This window comes from Pezoporus flaviventris, unplaced genomic scaffold (genome assembly GCF_033815535.1).
Source record: "Pezoporus flaviventris isolate CSIRO_AGI_PZ_B2104156 unplaced genomic scaffold, CSIRO_AGI_Pfla_v1 ptg000086l, whole genome shotgun sequence".
Taxonomy (NCBI): Eukaryota; Metazoa; Chordata; class Aves; order Psittaciformes; family Psittacidae; genus Pezoporus; species Pezoporus flaviventris.
Window position 1 is genome coordinate 675012 of NW_026892634.1, and position 16623 is coordinate 691634.

The following is a 16623-nucleotide window of genomic DNA, read 5'->3' on the forward strand; positions in this document are numbered from 1 at the left end:
TAAAAATTAACCTTCAGTCTTCCTAAACACATTAAAAGGCTCTACTGTTTCCTAAAACAGATTGTTAGCACATACTAAGTAAGAAAGCAGTAAGTGACTTCTGTAGTGTAAATCTGAAAAACAAACCAGAAAAGTTTTGGGGTCTTCCTTCACTTTCAGCTCCCTATATGCATAGTGTAAGCACTTCAAAGTAAAATAAAATAAAGTAAAATAAAATAAAATAAAATAAATTGCCTGAAGGAGTAAGTCCTTGATGAATTGTTTAAGGAAGAAAATACTTGGGGTTTAAGTATGATAAGTGGTTAGTAATTAAAAGTAAACTCAGTGATTATGAAATTGCCATCAAGAGTCCATTCAGAGAGATTTATTCTGTGCTACACTACTCTCGTTGAGATTAATTAAACTTTAAACAGTTTAAATAAAATACTGGAAAATAAAACAATCTCATGTGTTGTAACACAGTTGTTTTGTGTCTGACAACACAGCCTGAAAACAAAGGTTCAGCTGTCTTGGTGTAAAAACATAGCACCCTGGTCTCTCTGGCGTCTTGCCAATTAGTCCAACTCAATAAAATAAAAGGCAAACATGAGATTCTACACAAGCTTTGCTGGAACCAAGAATCTTAATAATTTTTAAAATTGAGTTTAAGATATCTAGAAGAGGAATGAAGTTAAGGCTTGCAATAGCAAAAACCTGGATTTGATAACTGACCACACATATTGTAGTCCCAAATTCTGCTTTCCTGAAAAACTGCACCAAGCATGAATAACTCATTTGACATTTTATGACATGACATAGACTAAAATTCTATTCATTTCTTTGGGGTTTGGGATTTTTGTTTGTTTGTTTGCTTGCTTGTTTATTTATTGAAATTCACATCTAATTAGGTTCTGTTTTGCTGTACTTGTGGACACGTAACTCGCTGACAAAAGCAGATTTTATTTCCCTAGTGATTTAAGGAAATCTTGTGTATTAAAGCTATTTGTGTACCAGGCACACTGTACTATCATATGGATGTTACCTACTATGGAACTTCTGCTTTTCCACATTTCCACATAGTTTGGATTATACTAAATAAAAAAATCCTAGCAAGGTCACAAGAAAAATCAATGTTCAGAAGCCACATGTGAACACTGTAATTATTGAGGCATTTGCAGCTACTGAATACACATCTGAGCTACAGAACTTTTAACAAAATTAAAAGTTTATAAGGCTAGCTTTTCCACAAAAGCACTCTAAATAATGCGCTGCCCTCAGGGTATGAAGAGTTCCTTTACATACAGGTCATTATTATCATGATCTTGCTGCGAAAGAGCATGTCGTATGAACGGAAAATTGTAGCCACATGAATGGCTTAGATTAGGTTACACTGGGAATCTCAATAGGAAATATTTTGCAGATTAAGTAGTGAACCCAGCTCTCTGAATGTCAGCAACCTTACTGACAAAAATTGTATTTCCTTCACACAGGATATGTTCAGAGTATTTTCTGTTCAGGACATTTTTTGTATTTTGGGGTAAATCAACTCACAGGGCAAAAATTTAAAGATTTCAATGCTCTTGCCATTTTTGTAAATTTTGTGTGGCAGCAAGATTGGGGATCTGTCAGAGAACATTTCTGATGTGGAAAGTTTAAGAGACTTCAGCTATTCCTTCACTGGAAGAAACCTGTGGAAGAAACTGTCATACAGTCTGTCTGTCCTGCTGCTTATGCTCCCACTCTGAATTCCTCAAGGCATTCAAGACAACAACATTTACAACAAAAGAAACAAATTTAATTACACTAGTAATGACTATCAGAAACAAATGCTGGTCACAATGTTCAGTGGAAGGCCAGGTGTATATCTCAAGGTATGGGTGACTTTAGTCAACAGAATTCTAAAGTGGCAATCCCAAACAGTATTTCTTTACTTAAACGATAACACTTTTCACCAATATTTAACCTGAGTGTGTACTATGCTAAAAAGTTCCCCAAAACAGATGAATAAACACACATTAAAAAAATCATCTTGCTAGCCTCCACTTGCTTCATTCTTTAAGCATGCCTCCTACATTTCCCTCTGCAAGCCAGGACTACCAAAACCCCACCTCCTCTGCTGTAACACAGAATCATAGGATGGTTTGGGTAGGAAGTGACCTTAAAGCCCATCTAGTTTCAAACCCCCTGCTGTGCACAGGGACACCTTCCACCATACCAGGTTGCTCAAAGCTCCGTCCAACCTGGACTTGAACACTGCCAGGGATGGGGCAGCCACAGCTTCTCTGGGAAACCTGTTCCAGTGCTTCACCACACTCTTAGAAAATAATTTTTTCCTCATATCTAAGCTAAATCTCCCTCATTTCAGTTTAAAGGCATTCCCCCTTATCCTTTCATTACATGCCCTCATAAAAAAGTCCATCTTCACATTTCTTGTAGGCCCCCTTAAGGTACTGGAAGGCTGCTATAATGTCTCCCTGGAGCTTTCTCTTTTCCAGGCTGAAAATCACAGGTCGCAGCTTGTCCACATCCTTCATATGTTGGATGCCCCAGAGCTGGATGCAGTACTGTAGGTGGGGTCTCACAAGAGCAGAGTAGAGGGGCAGAATCACCTTCCTCGACCTGCTGGTCATGCTCCTCTTGATGCAGCCCAGGATACAGTTGGCTTTCTGGGCTGCAAGCACACATTGACAGGTCATGTTCAGTTTCTGATCGACCAACACCCCCATATCCTTCTCTTCAGGGCTGCTCTCAACCCCTTCTCTGCCCAGACTGTACCTGTGCTTGGGATCGCCCCAACCCAGGTGCAGGACCTTGCATTTGGCCTTGTTGAACTTCAGGAAGTTCTCACAAGCCCACATCTTGCACCTGTCAAGGGCAGGAGCTATACATAGGTTCTATACTCCATCCTTTGTAGAGGTAGTTCTAGCCTACCACCTACTTTCAGCCTACTTCTCTTTCGGAGAAACCTGTTACCAAAAATGCATGTCAAAGTTAGTACATACTGTAAATGACAGGCCTCAGTGCTTATGGATTCATGTTTTCCTTGACTAATCAGAAATCTCCCTTGCACCCCTTGAAGTGTCAGCAACTGAACAACCTACAGTATTGATCTGTAACTGCCTTAAGTGCAGTTCTTCCACAACTGTGCCTCAGCGGAAGAGAAGAAACAAACAAAACGCACTTTCTAAACAACATAAGCCGCTGTCAGCATCTTCCAGAAAAGGATACATGCTGCAGGATCCAGTTCTGACAGCGTGTAGGGCTTGGAATCATAGAATCATAGAATATTTAGGGTTGGAAAGGGCCTTAAGATCATTCAGTTCCAACCCCCCTGCCAAGGGCAGGGACACCTCCCACTAAACCAAGTCACCCAAAGCTCTGTCCAATCTGCCCTTGAACACCACCAGGGATGGAAGACAGGGAACAGACTTCCCTTGCTTCTGTATCCTTGTTAAACCAAATATGCCCACTAAAAACACAGTAGCAGCAACTCTTCCCTCCCTTCCCTTCCTCTAGAGAAACAGTGGAGGGTCCAGTAAACCTATCTTGTCTAGCCACAAGAAGCTTTAGGGAGGAAGGAAGACTAACCCTGCCTATACTGCTAACACTGCAAGGGCTCCTGTTCTGCAGTACATATCTAACTGAACTAGCTTTAAACTTCTGAAGTTTACTTCTGCAGTTGTGCTGCCCATGTTCTGTGCAACTTCTTTGTCTTCTTGTTCATTGGTAATAGGCCCTAAGCATTCAGGTCCAGTATTTCTAGCATTAACCTCCACTGACAGTGATAGCCTGCCTATTTCCTGTATCTGTTGTATATCTTAATGGATAGAGCTGGACTAAACCGTTGCCCCTGGAGGCAAGTTTTGGAGGAAAAGGCCAAGTCCTTTGTATTAAGGATCTACAGCTTTCACATTAGAAAGGTAAATAAATCTATGTCTGGCATTTTGCTAAGTCGGACGGAAGACATGTTCTTTCTCTTTGTTTTGTGGTCTTTATTGTGTAGAAGTCTGTCTGATTCCCTACTGGTTATTATTTGCATCCATGCTGTTTAGGTACTTTGCAACACAATGAAGACCTCATGGCACCTGAATTTTCTGCTATTGTTTTTATCTCTGCAACACTATAACCCAAGTTAGAAATTCGTAATATCCCATATTTGTACCATCCCCCTAAAACAATCTGACAAGAGGTTTTAAGGGAGTTTTGTTTAGAGGTTGCAATGTCAGGATTTTACTGGAAACTGCTTTCTAGTAAACAGCTTATATGGAAGCACATTTATGGTAACAAATGTTCTTACAGCTGATGTTTTAACTGAAAATGGTACCTAATCGTATCTGGAAATAAAGGACCAAATGATGCAGTATCAGGTTCAAATTTTCTTCTTTTTTTTTTTTTTTAAGCAAAGCCTGCTCATTTGTGAGACCATAAATTAAAAAGTATTACTTGAAAACAACAATTAATTATCTTCTCTCTAGGAGACCATAATGAAAACATTGCACTTACACGTCTCTAAGATCAGTGAAATGCTGGAAACCATGTATTTCTTAAATAATCAGAAAAGCTCCATTTACTGTTTCTGAAATGTCGTATTTGCGAATTTCAACCAGGACTAAGAGTATACTCAAATGGCATCAGCTTTAAAGGAAAGGTGATTGTGCAGAATAGTATAGGTCTGTCAGCTGGAGATGTATTTAAAACAAAAGAAGCATCTCCCTCCTGCAGTAAGAAGATAGTATCAAAACAATCAGCTGAGGTCACTCTATTTAAGGCAAAAGCTATTTTCAAAATTAGTCATAATTTTGACATATTAGGTCAAATGAAATTCAATTTATACATGCAGAGAAAAATCCTCACCTTCATTTGACAGAGGCATATTTTTTAAACTGAGTGCAGTAAAAGGCTTACAATAACTGAATCTGGAAATACTACCTTTTTTTGTTTTCCATTTAGTTACAATCAGAGTAACTAGGACATTTTTCTAGTTATGATGAATCTTTTGAAACATGAACTAAGGTCCCAGCATTTTATAGAGTACGTGTTATACACCTGTGGACTTTTGACAAGTGATGAGAGAAGATATTACCTAAAAAATCAGAAAGCACATGAGAAGGGACAAGACAAAGGTTCAGGTGCTTATTGTCTGATATCTGGTCTACATTCAATATAGACTTACAGAACCACAGAAGCACAAAACAATTTGGGTTGGAAGGAACTTTCAGAGATCATCTAGTCCAACCCCCCTACAATGAGGAGGGACATCTTCAACTAGAACAGGTTGCCCAGAACCACATCCAGCCTGGCCTTGAATGTCTCCAGGTATGGTTCATCTACCATCTCTCTGGGCAACTTGTGCCAGTATTTTATCACCCTTGTTGTAGGCAGTAATCATTTCTTCCCCTCATCCAGCCTGAATCTCTCCTTTTTTAGTTTAAAACCATCACCCCTCATTCTATTGCAACAGGCACTGCTAAAAAGTCTCTTCCCATTTTGCTTATAGGCCCCTTTTAAGTACTGAAAGGCCACAATAAAGTTTCCCTAGAGTCTTCTCTTCTCTAGGCTGAATAATCCCAACTCTCTCAGCCTGTCCTCACAGAAGTGTTCCATCCCTCTGATCATTTAGTTCACTTGGGAAAACAACAGCTACCAATAGGAGCTGCAATTAATACTCAGTATAAGACAGTATTACTAAAGCAACAGCTTACACATAGTAAAATAGAAGATTTCTTTTTCAGATTATTGCAAATTATTTTCAAATTCCACATGTTCTTTAAGGACATATTTACCTAGAGCTTTACAACTTACAGCGATATGACAGCATACCAACATTTTAGATCTTCTTAGAAGGCACATCAGAGGCACTAGAAATGCAGACAATGTAATAGGCTGAACGGAGAGAAAGAATATGCTTTGTTCCCTTCCTGATTCTCTCATTTGCCAACTCACTTATCTTGTGTGGGTCATTCTGCCTGCCAGTATTTCCACCTATAGCAATTATGCTAATGCCTGTGCCTTTTGAAAAGCATTTTAAGATGATAGTGCTGCAAGAACGACTTTGTGCATCCCTGAACACATGGATCCAGAGCATAAGAAACTCTCATGCATCCTGCTAGGACCTGTCCATCAACCTAACCTACAGCTTTGGTGCAAATAGTGAGCTGCATGGAAGCTACAAACAAAATTGTATAGCAAGTGTCCTGGGTTCAGCAGTAGCAGTCATTTTTCTCCATCTTGGTAGCTGGTGCAGTGCAGTGTTTTGACTTTTGGCTTGGGAACAGAGCTGATAACAAGGATGTTTTGGTTTGGCCAAGAACTTTGTGAGCCTCATGCTCTGCCAGGGAGGAGGGGAAGCCAGGAGGAAGCAGAGACAGGACACCTGACCCAAGCTAGCCAAAGAGGTATTCCATACCACAGCACGTCATGCCCAGGATGTAACTGGGAGTTAGCCAGAAAGGCTGGGACTTCAGGGTTGGAGGAGGTATGGGTCAGTGCTTGGTCGAGCTGGGGGGGGGGGGGGGGGGGGCGAGTTATTGGTTGGCTGGTGGTGAGGTGATGTATTCTCTTCCCTTGTTATTTACTTTATCATTGTTATTATTGGTGGTAGCAGTAGTGATTTGTGTTATACCTTAGTTACTAAACTGGTCTTCTCTAAACCCGTGGGAGTTGCATTCTTTTCAATTCTCCTCTCCATCCCTCTGGGAGTAGGGGGAGGGAAAGAAGAGGGGGAGTGAGTGAACAAGTTACCTGACTGGGTTTAAACCACAACAGCAAGTTAAGGAAACAACCACAGTTTGCACTAAATACAACAGCGTGTTTGTGTTGATTAGCTGAGTTATTTTGCTGGCACAAGGAAACACTGGAAAAGGAGGTGGAAGGATGCTAAGCCAAGGCTGAGCAGCCTCCAAGTGGGGCAGTCCCAGAAAGGACACAGACTCCCTTAGAAACATTCATTCCCTCTACTCCTGCAGATTAATGAGGCTCCAAACTGACGCCATCAGAAGATGAGCATCATTTTGCAATCTGCCCATGCCTGTAACAATTCACAGTAAGAATTCTCTGTTACAGTTTTTCATAGAAGACAGTACCTAGCAGCAAACAACAAATGTAATACCAAAGAGGTATGCCTCAGAGACTCAAAATCTTAACTGCTGAGGAGAGGTAGACAAAGGAAGGGAAATTCAAATGCTTCGGGAGATAGCCTTGCTGTAATTGTTAGCCTAACAACTCCTGAAGGAAGTGAGAAAATATCTTTTTGATTTCCATCTGCTAGTACTGAGGTTTGTGCAATAACCCACTAACAAGTTGCCCCATGAATCACTGCACCTTTCAGTTAATCCAATATAACACCAGAAGATGCATACATGAGAACAATGCAGTGTGCACTAGACTCCAGTTTATGTTTCATGCTGATTCTTTTAGTAAAGACTTAATTTTCTGGAAATCAACAACTGAATTATTTCTAGACTTTTCAGAAATTTGTTAAGACATCTAGACTCATAATTTTACCTGTCTACAGCACAAGAAAAAGAACAAAACTCCAATTCACCACACATTTAAAACATAGTTCCCTCTGACTACGCTAACAAAACCTGTTTGGAGGACAGAAATGCCACGTTCCCAAAACCCAGCTACCTTCTGGGGGAAGAGAATCTTAGACAGTTACAGGTATAAACCAATTTTTAAATTAGCTGAAGTAAATTTAATTTGAAGAACATCTACATATTCTTCCACCCCCAGATGAGCTCTCTGTTTTAATCATAGTATGTCTGTAGTTATCATAGAGTAAAGCAAGGGCCAAAGCCTATCTTTAAGCTATAGAAGAGCTGTGAGACTCAGTGGCAGAGTAACAGGATCTCACTTCTGTGCTGGAATAGGAGGCAGGGAGCATACACATAAGCAGAATAGGAAAGTAAAAAAATAAAAATCAAAGAGTGCTGCAGCCAACCAACCAGAGGAAGCTCAAGAACACTTGGGTGTGATCAACTTTTAGCCTAAAACAATTCTCTTGTGGTTCTCCACCCAAAAAGAATTTGACTGGGGGTGTGACAGCTGACAATGCTGAAATCAGAATAGCTTAGCTGGAATCAGTTGACCTGGGTTGACTGACACCACATGAGAATGTAGCTTATTGTTTTACAGAAACATAAGATTAGTGAAAGAAGGCATTAATTTGAGTTATTCTGGATTTACACTGTGAAGCAAGAAAGTAGCCCCCCGACTTTTCTGCTACAGTGCAGATTTTCAAACACTTCTAGCATTACTATAATACTTAATATCTATCTGAAAAGCATAAAATAAAAACATATTACTAAATTTCAACACACTTTGGAAAACAGAATAAAATTCCAGAACTAATTCTTCTATTTACGCCTACTTTTCAAAACTATCAAATATGAAATATTCATACGTTTTGTGTTTAATCATCAAGAGAGCCAGAAGTTTTTCTCATTATTAAGAATGTAAAAATTTGACAAACATTCTAAAATGTGTTTCCCATCATTATGGAAAAAAAGGCAATATTTGTCCACCTTAAATGCTTTTGTGAAAGAGTATTTGGAAGATTGGCACAATGTATTTTGTTTCAAAGTGAAGAATAAAATTATGTATTTCTAGGGAGTTTTGACATATTTTTGATTTTGAGTAAACACTTTTTTCTGGTTAACAGAGGTCTTGGTTAATGTTACCTTTAAACCACTAAATCTTCACGTAATTCACTCTCATTTTAAGAAAAAATTAAAAAGTACTAACTGAAGACTGCATAAGCTCTGTAATTCAAGTACAACAAGACAGGAAGTACAGTATAGAATCACAGAATAGTTAGGGTAGGAAAAGTCCTTAAGATCTTTAAGTTCCAACCCCCCTGCCATGGGCAGGGACACCTCACACTAAACCATGTATTACTTGTCACCTAAATACATGAAAACTTTATCTATATAACAGAATATTGGCACTTACTCCATCAGGCTTAAGTGGGTACTCATAACCAGCCTGAAAACAGTGAGTCTTCGCATTTAATGAATAAAAAATAAATCCAGTTATTTGTCTGTTTAGTGTCCATCACTGAAAAGTGCTGTGATCTAACAAGACAATTCCAATAATGAGGTCTGTCCTGTAAATATTCCTTTCTCATGACTTTCATTTCTGGAATCCTTAACATATCGATGTAATACATCCATGCCAGTAAGACAATTTAAAAATTCTCTTCAAGAGAAATGCACAAAGTTCTCCCTAGTTTTTGAACGTTCTTTCTTAGATTAGCTCATGGATGATGGTGGACAAGAGCTTACAAAGAAAGACATTATCTCTTAAAAGTGAGCATAGACTTACAGTACTGTCAATGTGCATGGAAGAAATGATACACATTTTACAGAAAGGTGCTACATTCATCTAAAAAATTAATTATTAAATTCCTAGGATAAAATTATGGAGCAACAGGAAATTAATTACCTTGGGTTTTGCTGCACAATTGTAGCTATATGGAAAGAACGACACGTATGAACTATTTTTCAATTCCTGAAGAAATTCTAAACAATAGGCAGAGAGGGAAAGTCCACAAGAGCCATTCCACAAAATGCCAAATTGGACAACCAAGGTCTCTACTTCATTTTGCTTATCACTATACTGAGACTGCAAACTCTTTACTTTTTGTGCACTTACAATTAATGCACTGCCTTATTTTCAAATTTCATCTAAGCTTCTTCATTATAGAATTTTGAATTACATACTTGAATCAGTTCAAACTTATCTCATTTAAAATTCCACTGATAAATTCAGAGATAAACAGCCATTCTATTATTTCCAAGGATCAACCAAAGAGGAAACATTTATTAGGCAAAATCCTTGAATACATTCACTTTATCTGTGAAATCTAGACATCAGCCTATCCTGATTTAGATATACTGGAAGTACTCCAGATTTGATCTTCAACGTAGGTCAGCATAAGCTGCTAAAGATTCCTTGTCACATTGCTTTGTCTGTCAGCTGGAAGGAACCATTTTCCACTTAACAAGACAAAAATAAATGCCTCTGCGCACCAACCAGTCATATGAAATTCACCTATGATCAAGATACCAAATAGTGGAAGAATACTATGAATTCTTAACCACTAACCGCTGTGAGAAACATTCCCTTCTTCATTTATAAGGAATCTCATTCATATCCACGCTTCAGACATGCTCACATTGACTGGGGATGATACAGCAGTAAAAGAAAAAAGACAAGCAAATAGTGACATAATACAGTTTACATAAGAATTCTCCTCAAACCTTTGCACTGAAATTAAACGGGGAGAAAATAAGTCTGATTTTCCTCTGCCTAAGAGGGAGCACAAACATGATAATAGTTAATAGTCTGTTACTGTTATTATAATCTTACTGAAACAATTTAGGTTCTGAATACTTCTATTTACATACACAGAACTGTTAAAAACTTCTATTATTAGCTGAATGAAACTCTAGGGTAAAAACATGCTATGACATCCTACATTTGGTGTCATGGCACATTTTCATCCAGAATTACAACTGAAAAGAAGAATTGTTAACTTTTGCTACCTTTTCCACCAGATCTTTACACTGAAAAACTGTATTCCCTAAAGGGTGTGAACTAAATTATTGACAGTTGATAGAAAAACTCAGTGCAGCTAGCACTCAGTTTAGTTGAAGACTTGCACAATAGTTCTCACATCCTGTATTATTCTGAAGTTACACTGACACTGTATCACCCTTCTATATTACAGAAACTTTTTTTAAACATCATAGACATGGCTGCATCAAAATAAATCCAATTCATAAAAAATGAATCATAAATAAACTTGTTTAGCTTCATATTCTGAATTAATAATGTTTAAATAACTTTGTATTAAACTGTCAGTGAAATTAAAAAGAAAAATATTTAAAAGTTTGCTCTATGAGTGAGATGGAAATACTATACTTAAACATATCATTTTGCTAGAAACATACAAAAACTTAACAAAGTATTATTGGCATTTGAGATGTACATCTCAAATGTACTTTGAATTTTTGCCAGTTATCCATCACCAATGCTGCTACCTTTCACCAATGCTGCACCATCTTTTAGTTTCACATCTTTATTCATGTAACACTTACTGTTTGAAGTGGTTTATACACAGAGGGTCTTACATTTATTTACTTACCAACAGTATCACATGGTTCATCTTTATGTACACAGAAATCCTTCCTAGAATGGGGGGAAAAGAAAAATGTTAAGCAAGCCAAGCTGTCAGGCTGGTAATGACTGTGTAACCTATTTACAAATATTTTGTATGGCTCAATGAATAAAGACAAAACACCATTATCTCAACAATGAGCATGAGGAAGCGAAGGCCAGGATTACCCAGAACACTTAAACTCCAGTTCTCAGAACTGATTTAGGAGTACTCAGGTGACAAAATATGTACCATACATATATATTGAATTGTACCTAATTTCTGGGGTTTTGGTTTTGTTTTTTTTCAGCGGGGAGGTGGCTTGGTTTGGTTTGGTTTGGTTTTCCCCATAAGGTACCCTGAAATGTAACAAGTCTAAAGCTAGTCTTTCCTTGCATTCGAACAGGAAATATCTTTAGTGTTACAATATGAGATCTAAATGCAGCATTGCAATCCAGCATTTAAATCAGAAATAAGAGTCAGAAAGTCAAAAAAAAACCACAAAAAAAGTCAGTGGTTAAAATTACTAATAGGAGCACATTCTGGAGAAATGTTAATGCTAGGGCATCTTATTCTAGTAGTGGAAACTTACAAATTAATTCACTTGGAGAAGACTATCCTATCGCCAACACAGATTTTAGTCCAGCCACAGCTCTATAAATAAGACTGCTCAGTTGCATGAAGTGGAATTAATATTTAACCTCTGTGTTAAACAACATCTTCTTGGGATTCATTTTAATTTAACACCTATTTTACCTGTTCTCAGAGACACATAATAAAGTTACCAAAAGAGCAAAGGAAAAGCTGCTTTTTACTGGAGTGTTTGTAACTCATGTTTGTTTTTTTTTTTTTTTTTTTAATTTAAGTAAAAATAGGGCTGCTGAGGTATGCAAAAACTTGGGAGGGGACGAGGGAACCAATAGGGAACAAACAGCAACCCTCCATACCACATATAACATCTAAGCAAAATACTAACTAGTTACTTGAATTTCATTCCAACATGTACTCAAGAAGTTTCTGGTTTCTAACTGTACCAAAGAGCAGTGATCTCTATTTTTAGAAAGAGACCATATGGGCCAGATAGAGTTCATTTTTATATTCTGTCTACAGAGATACATAGATACATACACAAAGATTGATAATGATAAACATACACACATATAGAACCACTCATTTTCCAGGAACTTAAATGCAGGAATGATTTGGTGCTTGAGATGGGAGAGTGGACTAGTGATACTTATCATTTTTATAAATGTAACTACTCCAACAGCTTTTTGTGATTTGGCTTGTTTGTTTCCCACAGACTAGTACCACAGAGTAATGTAGACCCCAAAGCAACCTTTAGAGGCTGGCAAATTTCTGACACTTGTTAAAGGCCACATAGCCAGAGACATGGGGATATATAGCTTTTGATCTTGAGTAACTATTGCCAGATAATCACAGAGTAGAAAAGCAAACCAACAGCAACTAGAAACAAATTTTGTGAATAAACTGATAAACTCTGGGAATCCTCTTAGAAGAGCCCTGGAAATAGAACCAAAGGTGGTGAACAAGAAACTATAATCAGATACAGAAGGAAGTTTTTCTATTTTTTTCAAACCTACAAAAATTGCATTAACGCACTGGGTTGTAACACAATTCTTTGTTTTGTGCTATGTGACACAAGGGACTTATTGTCTTGTTAAGCAATATGACAAAACCATTAGAAATATGGGACTTGTGGTGAAGCAAGAGAACATGTGTAAAGGCAATCTAAAGACAGAGACTGTCTTCCACACACACTCATACAACTACCATAAATATTAACTGATGTAAAAAAAAAAAAAAAAAGGCAAATGTAAAAGAATACCATCTGACATTTAAAAATTGCCTATACCCATGAGGTTTCTGCTTATGTAACAGCTTTGTTCTCATACATTACTGAGTTGATTTTGTTTTGTTTTTCTTTCTTGGCTGACTGTGACTATGGCTATGCTATGCATCCAGAGTTTCATTATGGGGCTTGGGGGAAACAGTACTGCTATGATTTGGCAAGAGGAATGCACAATAAAACATTCTTAGTTCCTGATTTACATTGAAATAATGTAATACCTCCTTTAACTTCCAAGAATATGAATGCATTACATACATTTGAGACTAGGTTCCTTAGTACAGATTTACAGCTCTAGCTAGATCTGCCAATGACTCTCACAGAAACCACTCTCTAATTCCCACATGGTAACTTGAATATTCCAGCATAACAATGCTCTGGTGTGTATATATAACATATACATATGTATACACATATGAAATTTTTTTTATATATATACATATATATGGAACTGGCATACTGAAACTACACAAAAGACAGGATATGGAGTCTTCCAAGTAAGAGGAGATATAAAATAGAGCAATAAAGCACATCACAAAGACCTCAGGAAAGCCACTGAGAGTCTTTGTTCTTTTCCTCCCTCTCTTAGCAAAATACAGCAAAGATATGAGCATTACCATTAATGTAAATAGAAGAATTCATGGTGCAAGTTAGTAACTGAGTCTAACACTGACAGCAAGAAACTGCTTAAAGAACACTAAAGTCCCCCTTTCTAACCAATATCCAGCAAACATTGCTCATTATTCTAAACGCATACGGAAGGGAAAAGTGGTCCTTATTCAAGTGAGAGAAAAGAGGAACTTTTATAAGATATCGGGACTGATTTCCAAGCTTGAACAAGCTGACTAAGCCTAGAAAAGAACTAGAAGCAAGAACGTGTAACGACTAATTCATTTTTTCAGAAAATTGTATTTCATTAGCACATTTTTAATCAAATAATATAGCATTATGTAGGGCCTTCACAGTAAACAAAGATTAACTATTCAATTTCTAAATATAAAGTAAGTCTTTACATTCTCTTTGTTAAAATAAATTCTGAAGTGTAGATGGGATATACAACAGAAGACATCAAAAAGAGTAGAAGAAGACTAAAGAAGAATCAAGGCTTTTGCATTAATTTGTAATTTTATATAAATTTAACACTTGTTTTTGGCATACTAGTCGAAGTTTTTTTATTTATTGGTTTTATTGTCCAATTAATTTTGTTTTCATACAGTAGATTGGAGGAAAGAAGAAACAGAAGATAATTCTGATAACAAATTATACCAGTCTGCCAAATCTTCATTATGGCTTTCACCCTACTTTCAATTTCTTAATTTCTCTAATCTTTACAACTTTGAAAGGTGGGGCTGCTCAGCCTGGAGAAGAGAAGGCTGCGTGGAGACCTCATAGCAGCCTTCCAGTATCTGAAGGGGAGCTATAGGGATGCTGGGGAGGGATTATTCATTAGGGACTGTAGTTATAGGACAAGGGGTAACAGGTTAAAACTTAAACAGGGGAAGTTTAGATTGGGTATAAGAAGGAAGCTCTTTCCTGTGAGGGTGGTGAGGCACTGGAATGGGTTGCCCAGGGAAGTTGTGAATGCTCCATCCCTGGCAGTGTTCAAGGCCAGGCTGGACAGAGGCTTGGGTGACATGGTTTAGTGGGGGGTGTCCCTTCCCTTGGCTGGAGGGCTGGAACTAAATGATCTTAAGGTCCTCTCCAACCCTAAGTATTCTATGATTCTGCGATAAAAGTAGTAGTGTAGGCTTGAAGCTGCAGTCTAACTCCTGCTGTTGTCATTGATTCTAGCACTTACAATTTTTTAAGATATATTTGAGGCTTATTTAGCAAGCAACAAGTTTTCTCAAACCATGTTTTTTTTTTTAAAGGATGGTTGCAACTAATAGTCCTTGTGTAAATAACTTCATCATCACATTGCAAATGCCTTTGTTTGCACCATGCTAAGTGAATAATGACAACAGCAGATGTTCTCGGCTCTTCATGTAAAAGGTCATTTTGAAATGATTCCCACATATAAACTAAGCACAGTATACTCACTACTAAATGCACTTAAAAAATAAATAAAAATCAATTTTGGAGTTATTTGGCTAAAAAATAAATTACATATTTACTGTTCAGTTGGGAATTTAAAAAAATGCACAATATTACTACCATAACATCTATTTCAGAAACTGTTTAGTATTTTGAGTGTAAATTCAAATGCACCAGTATGCACAGGGCAGTGTATTTTAGTAAATCATGAAATACTATATTCAAATATTTTAAACACTTAACATATCACTTAGGCTTTTTAAAATAAAACTGTGACTAAAAACAATAATATAAATATTAGCCAAACTAAAAAATAACAGGTGTGTGATAAGTATCAGAAGTGTGATAAATGAACAAACAACTGAATTGAATGTATAGCTAACATCTCAAAACAGATACAGAAATGTTAGAAAGCCAAGGAAGGTGTTTTTGACTGGAGTCAACAAAATCTAGGCAGCATTAGCATTAATCAATGACCTGAAAGACAGTAAGAGAGCACTATTGGTAAAGTTCAAAAATTAAATTATTTCTGGTAGACTACAAATAGAAATGAAGACAAATAAAATTAAAAGATGAGTCAGCTGAGTAACTTTTATTTTAATGTACCCAAAACTGGGCCCCCAAACTTCTCCAGATACAACACCACCATGAGAATAACAATAAAACAGAAAAGAACATATGAAATCAGGCAGTAGGAGTGAATAGTATCCTTGGATAAAGATGCAGGAAAATATCAGACATGGCACCAGTACAACGGTTCACACAATACTGTGTCCAATTTTTACACTTACGCTTCAAAAAAACAATCTGGCTAACAGGAAAAGGTTTGGAAAGAGCTAAAAGAATGATTACACATGGAGAAACAGGCTTAGAAACCTCTCTAAATTAATCTAAGAGAAAGATGAGTTGTGATTTGAGCAGAATCTACAAGTATTTAAATAGGGAGGAGCTTTCTAACAGCAGCTGAGGGTACAAAGAGATCCATGGCTGAAAGCTGATGTAACAAAAATTAGACATAGGACACAACTGTCCATTCTGAAAGTACGTAACGGTGGCCATGGTATACTTCAGGACACAGTTAATCTTCCTTTCTTTGAAATCTTTGTCTTGAGACTGTCTAGGTTTGTTATTCAGAAAAAAAAAAGTAAAAATAACCAACTGAATTTAATGTTAGGGACTTGCACTAAATCAGAGAGTCAAAATTCAGTTCAGGTCTGTGTCATCACAGAACCATAGAATATTTCAAGTTGGAAGGGACCCATAAGGTTCATGGAGTCCAATTCCCTGTTCCTCACAGGACCACCTAAAACTAAATCATGCTGCATTTTAAATGAAAAGCAAAGACTATATGCAGGAAAAAAATCCAACCAACCAACCAACCAACAGCAAATAAAACAAAACTGACAGCAAAAGACACAGTGATAGTGATTTATAATTTTTCCAAGTTGTATCCTTCAGCAATACCTCAGATGAGAACTGGTGGAATTATTAACAGTCACTAGGATTAAACTATTTCCTAACTACTAGGAATTCATATTTTAAACAGAATTTGCCAACCACACTGTTGTCCATAAACTTA

General features: G+C 37.2%; 1 protein-coding gene across 2 annotated transcripts in view; it reads right to left on the reverse strand.

The window, feature by feature from the left end:
• Positions 1-16623, reverse strand: part of ADAMTS19 (ADAM metallopeptidase with thrombospondin type 1 motif 19) — a 149924-nt gene that overhangs the window by 86024 nt on the left and 47277 nt on the right. For both annotated transcript variants that reach the window (XM_061475659.1, XM_061475658.1), the window contains exon 7: positions 11129-11172. In XM_061475659.1, the coding sequence (XP_061331643.1) occupies positions 11129-11172 (44 nt within the window). The remainder of the gene's footprint in view (positions 1-11128; positions 11173-16623) is intronic.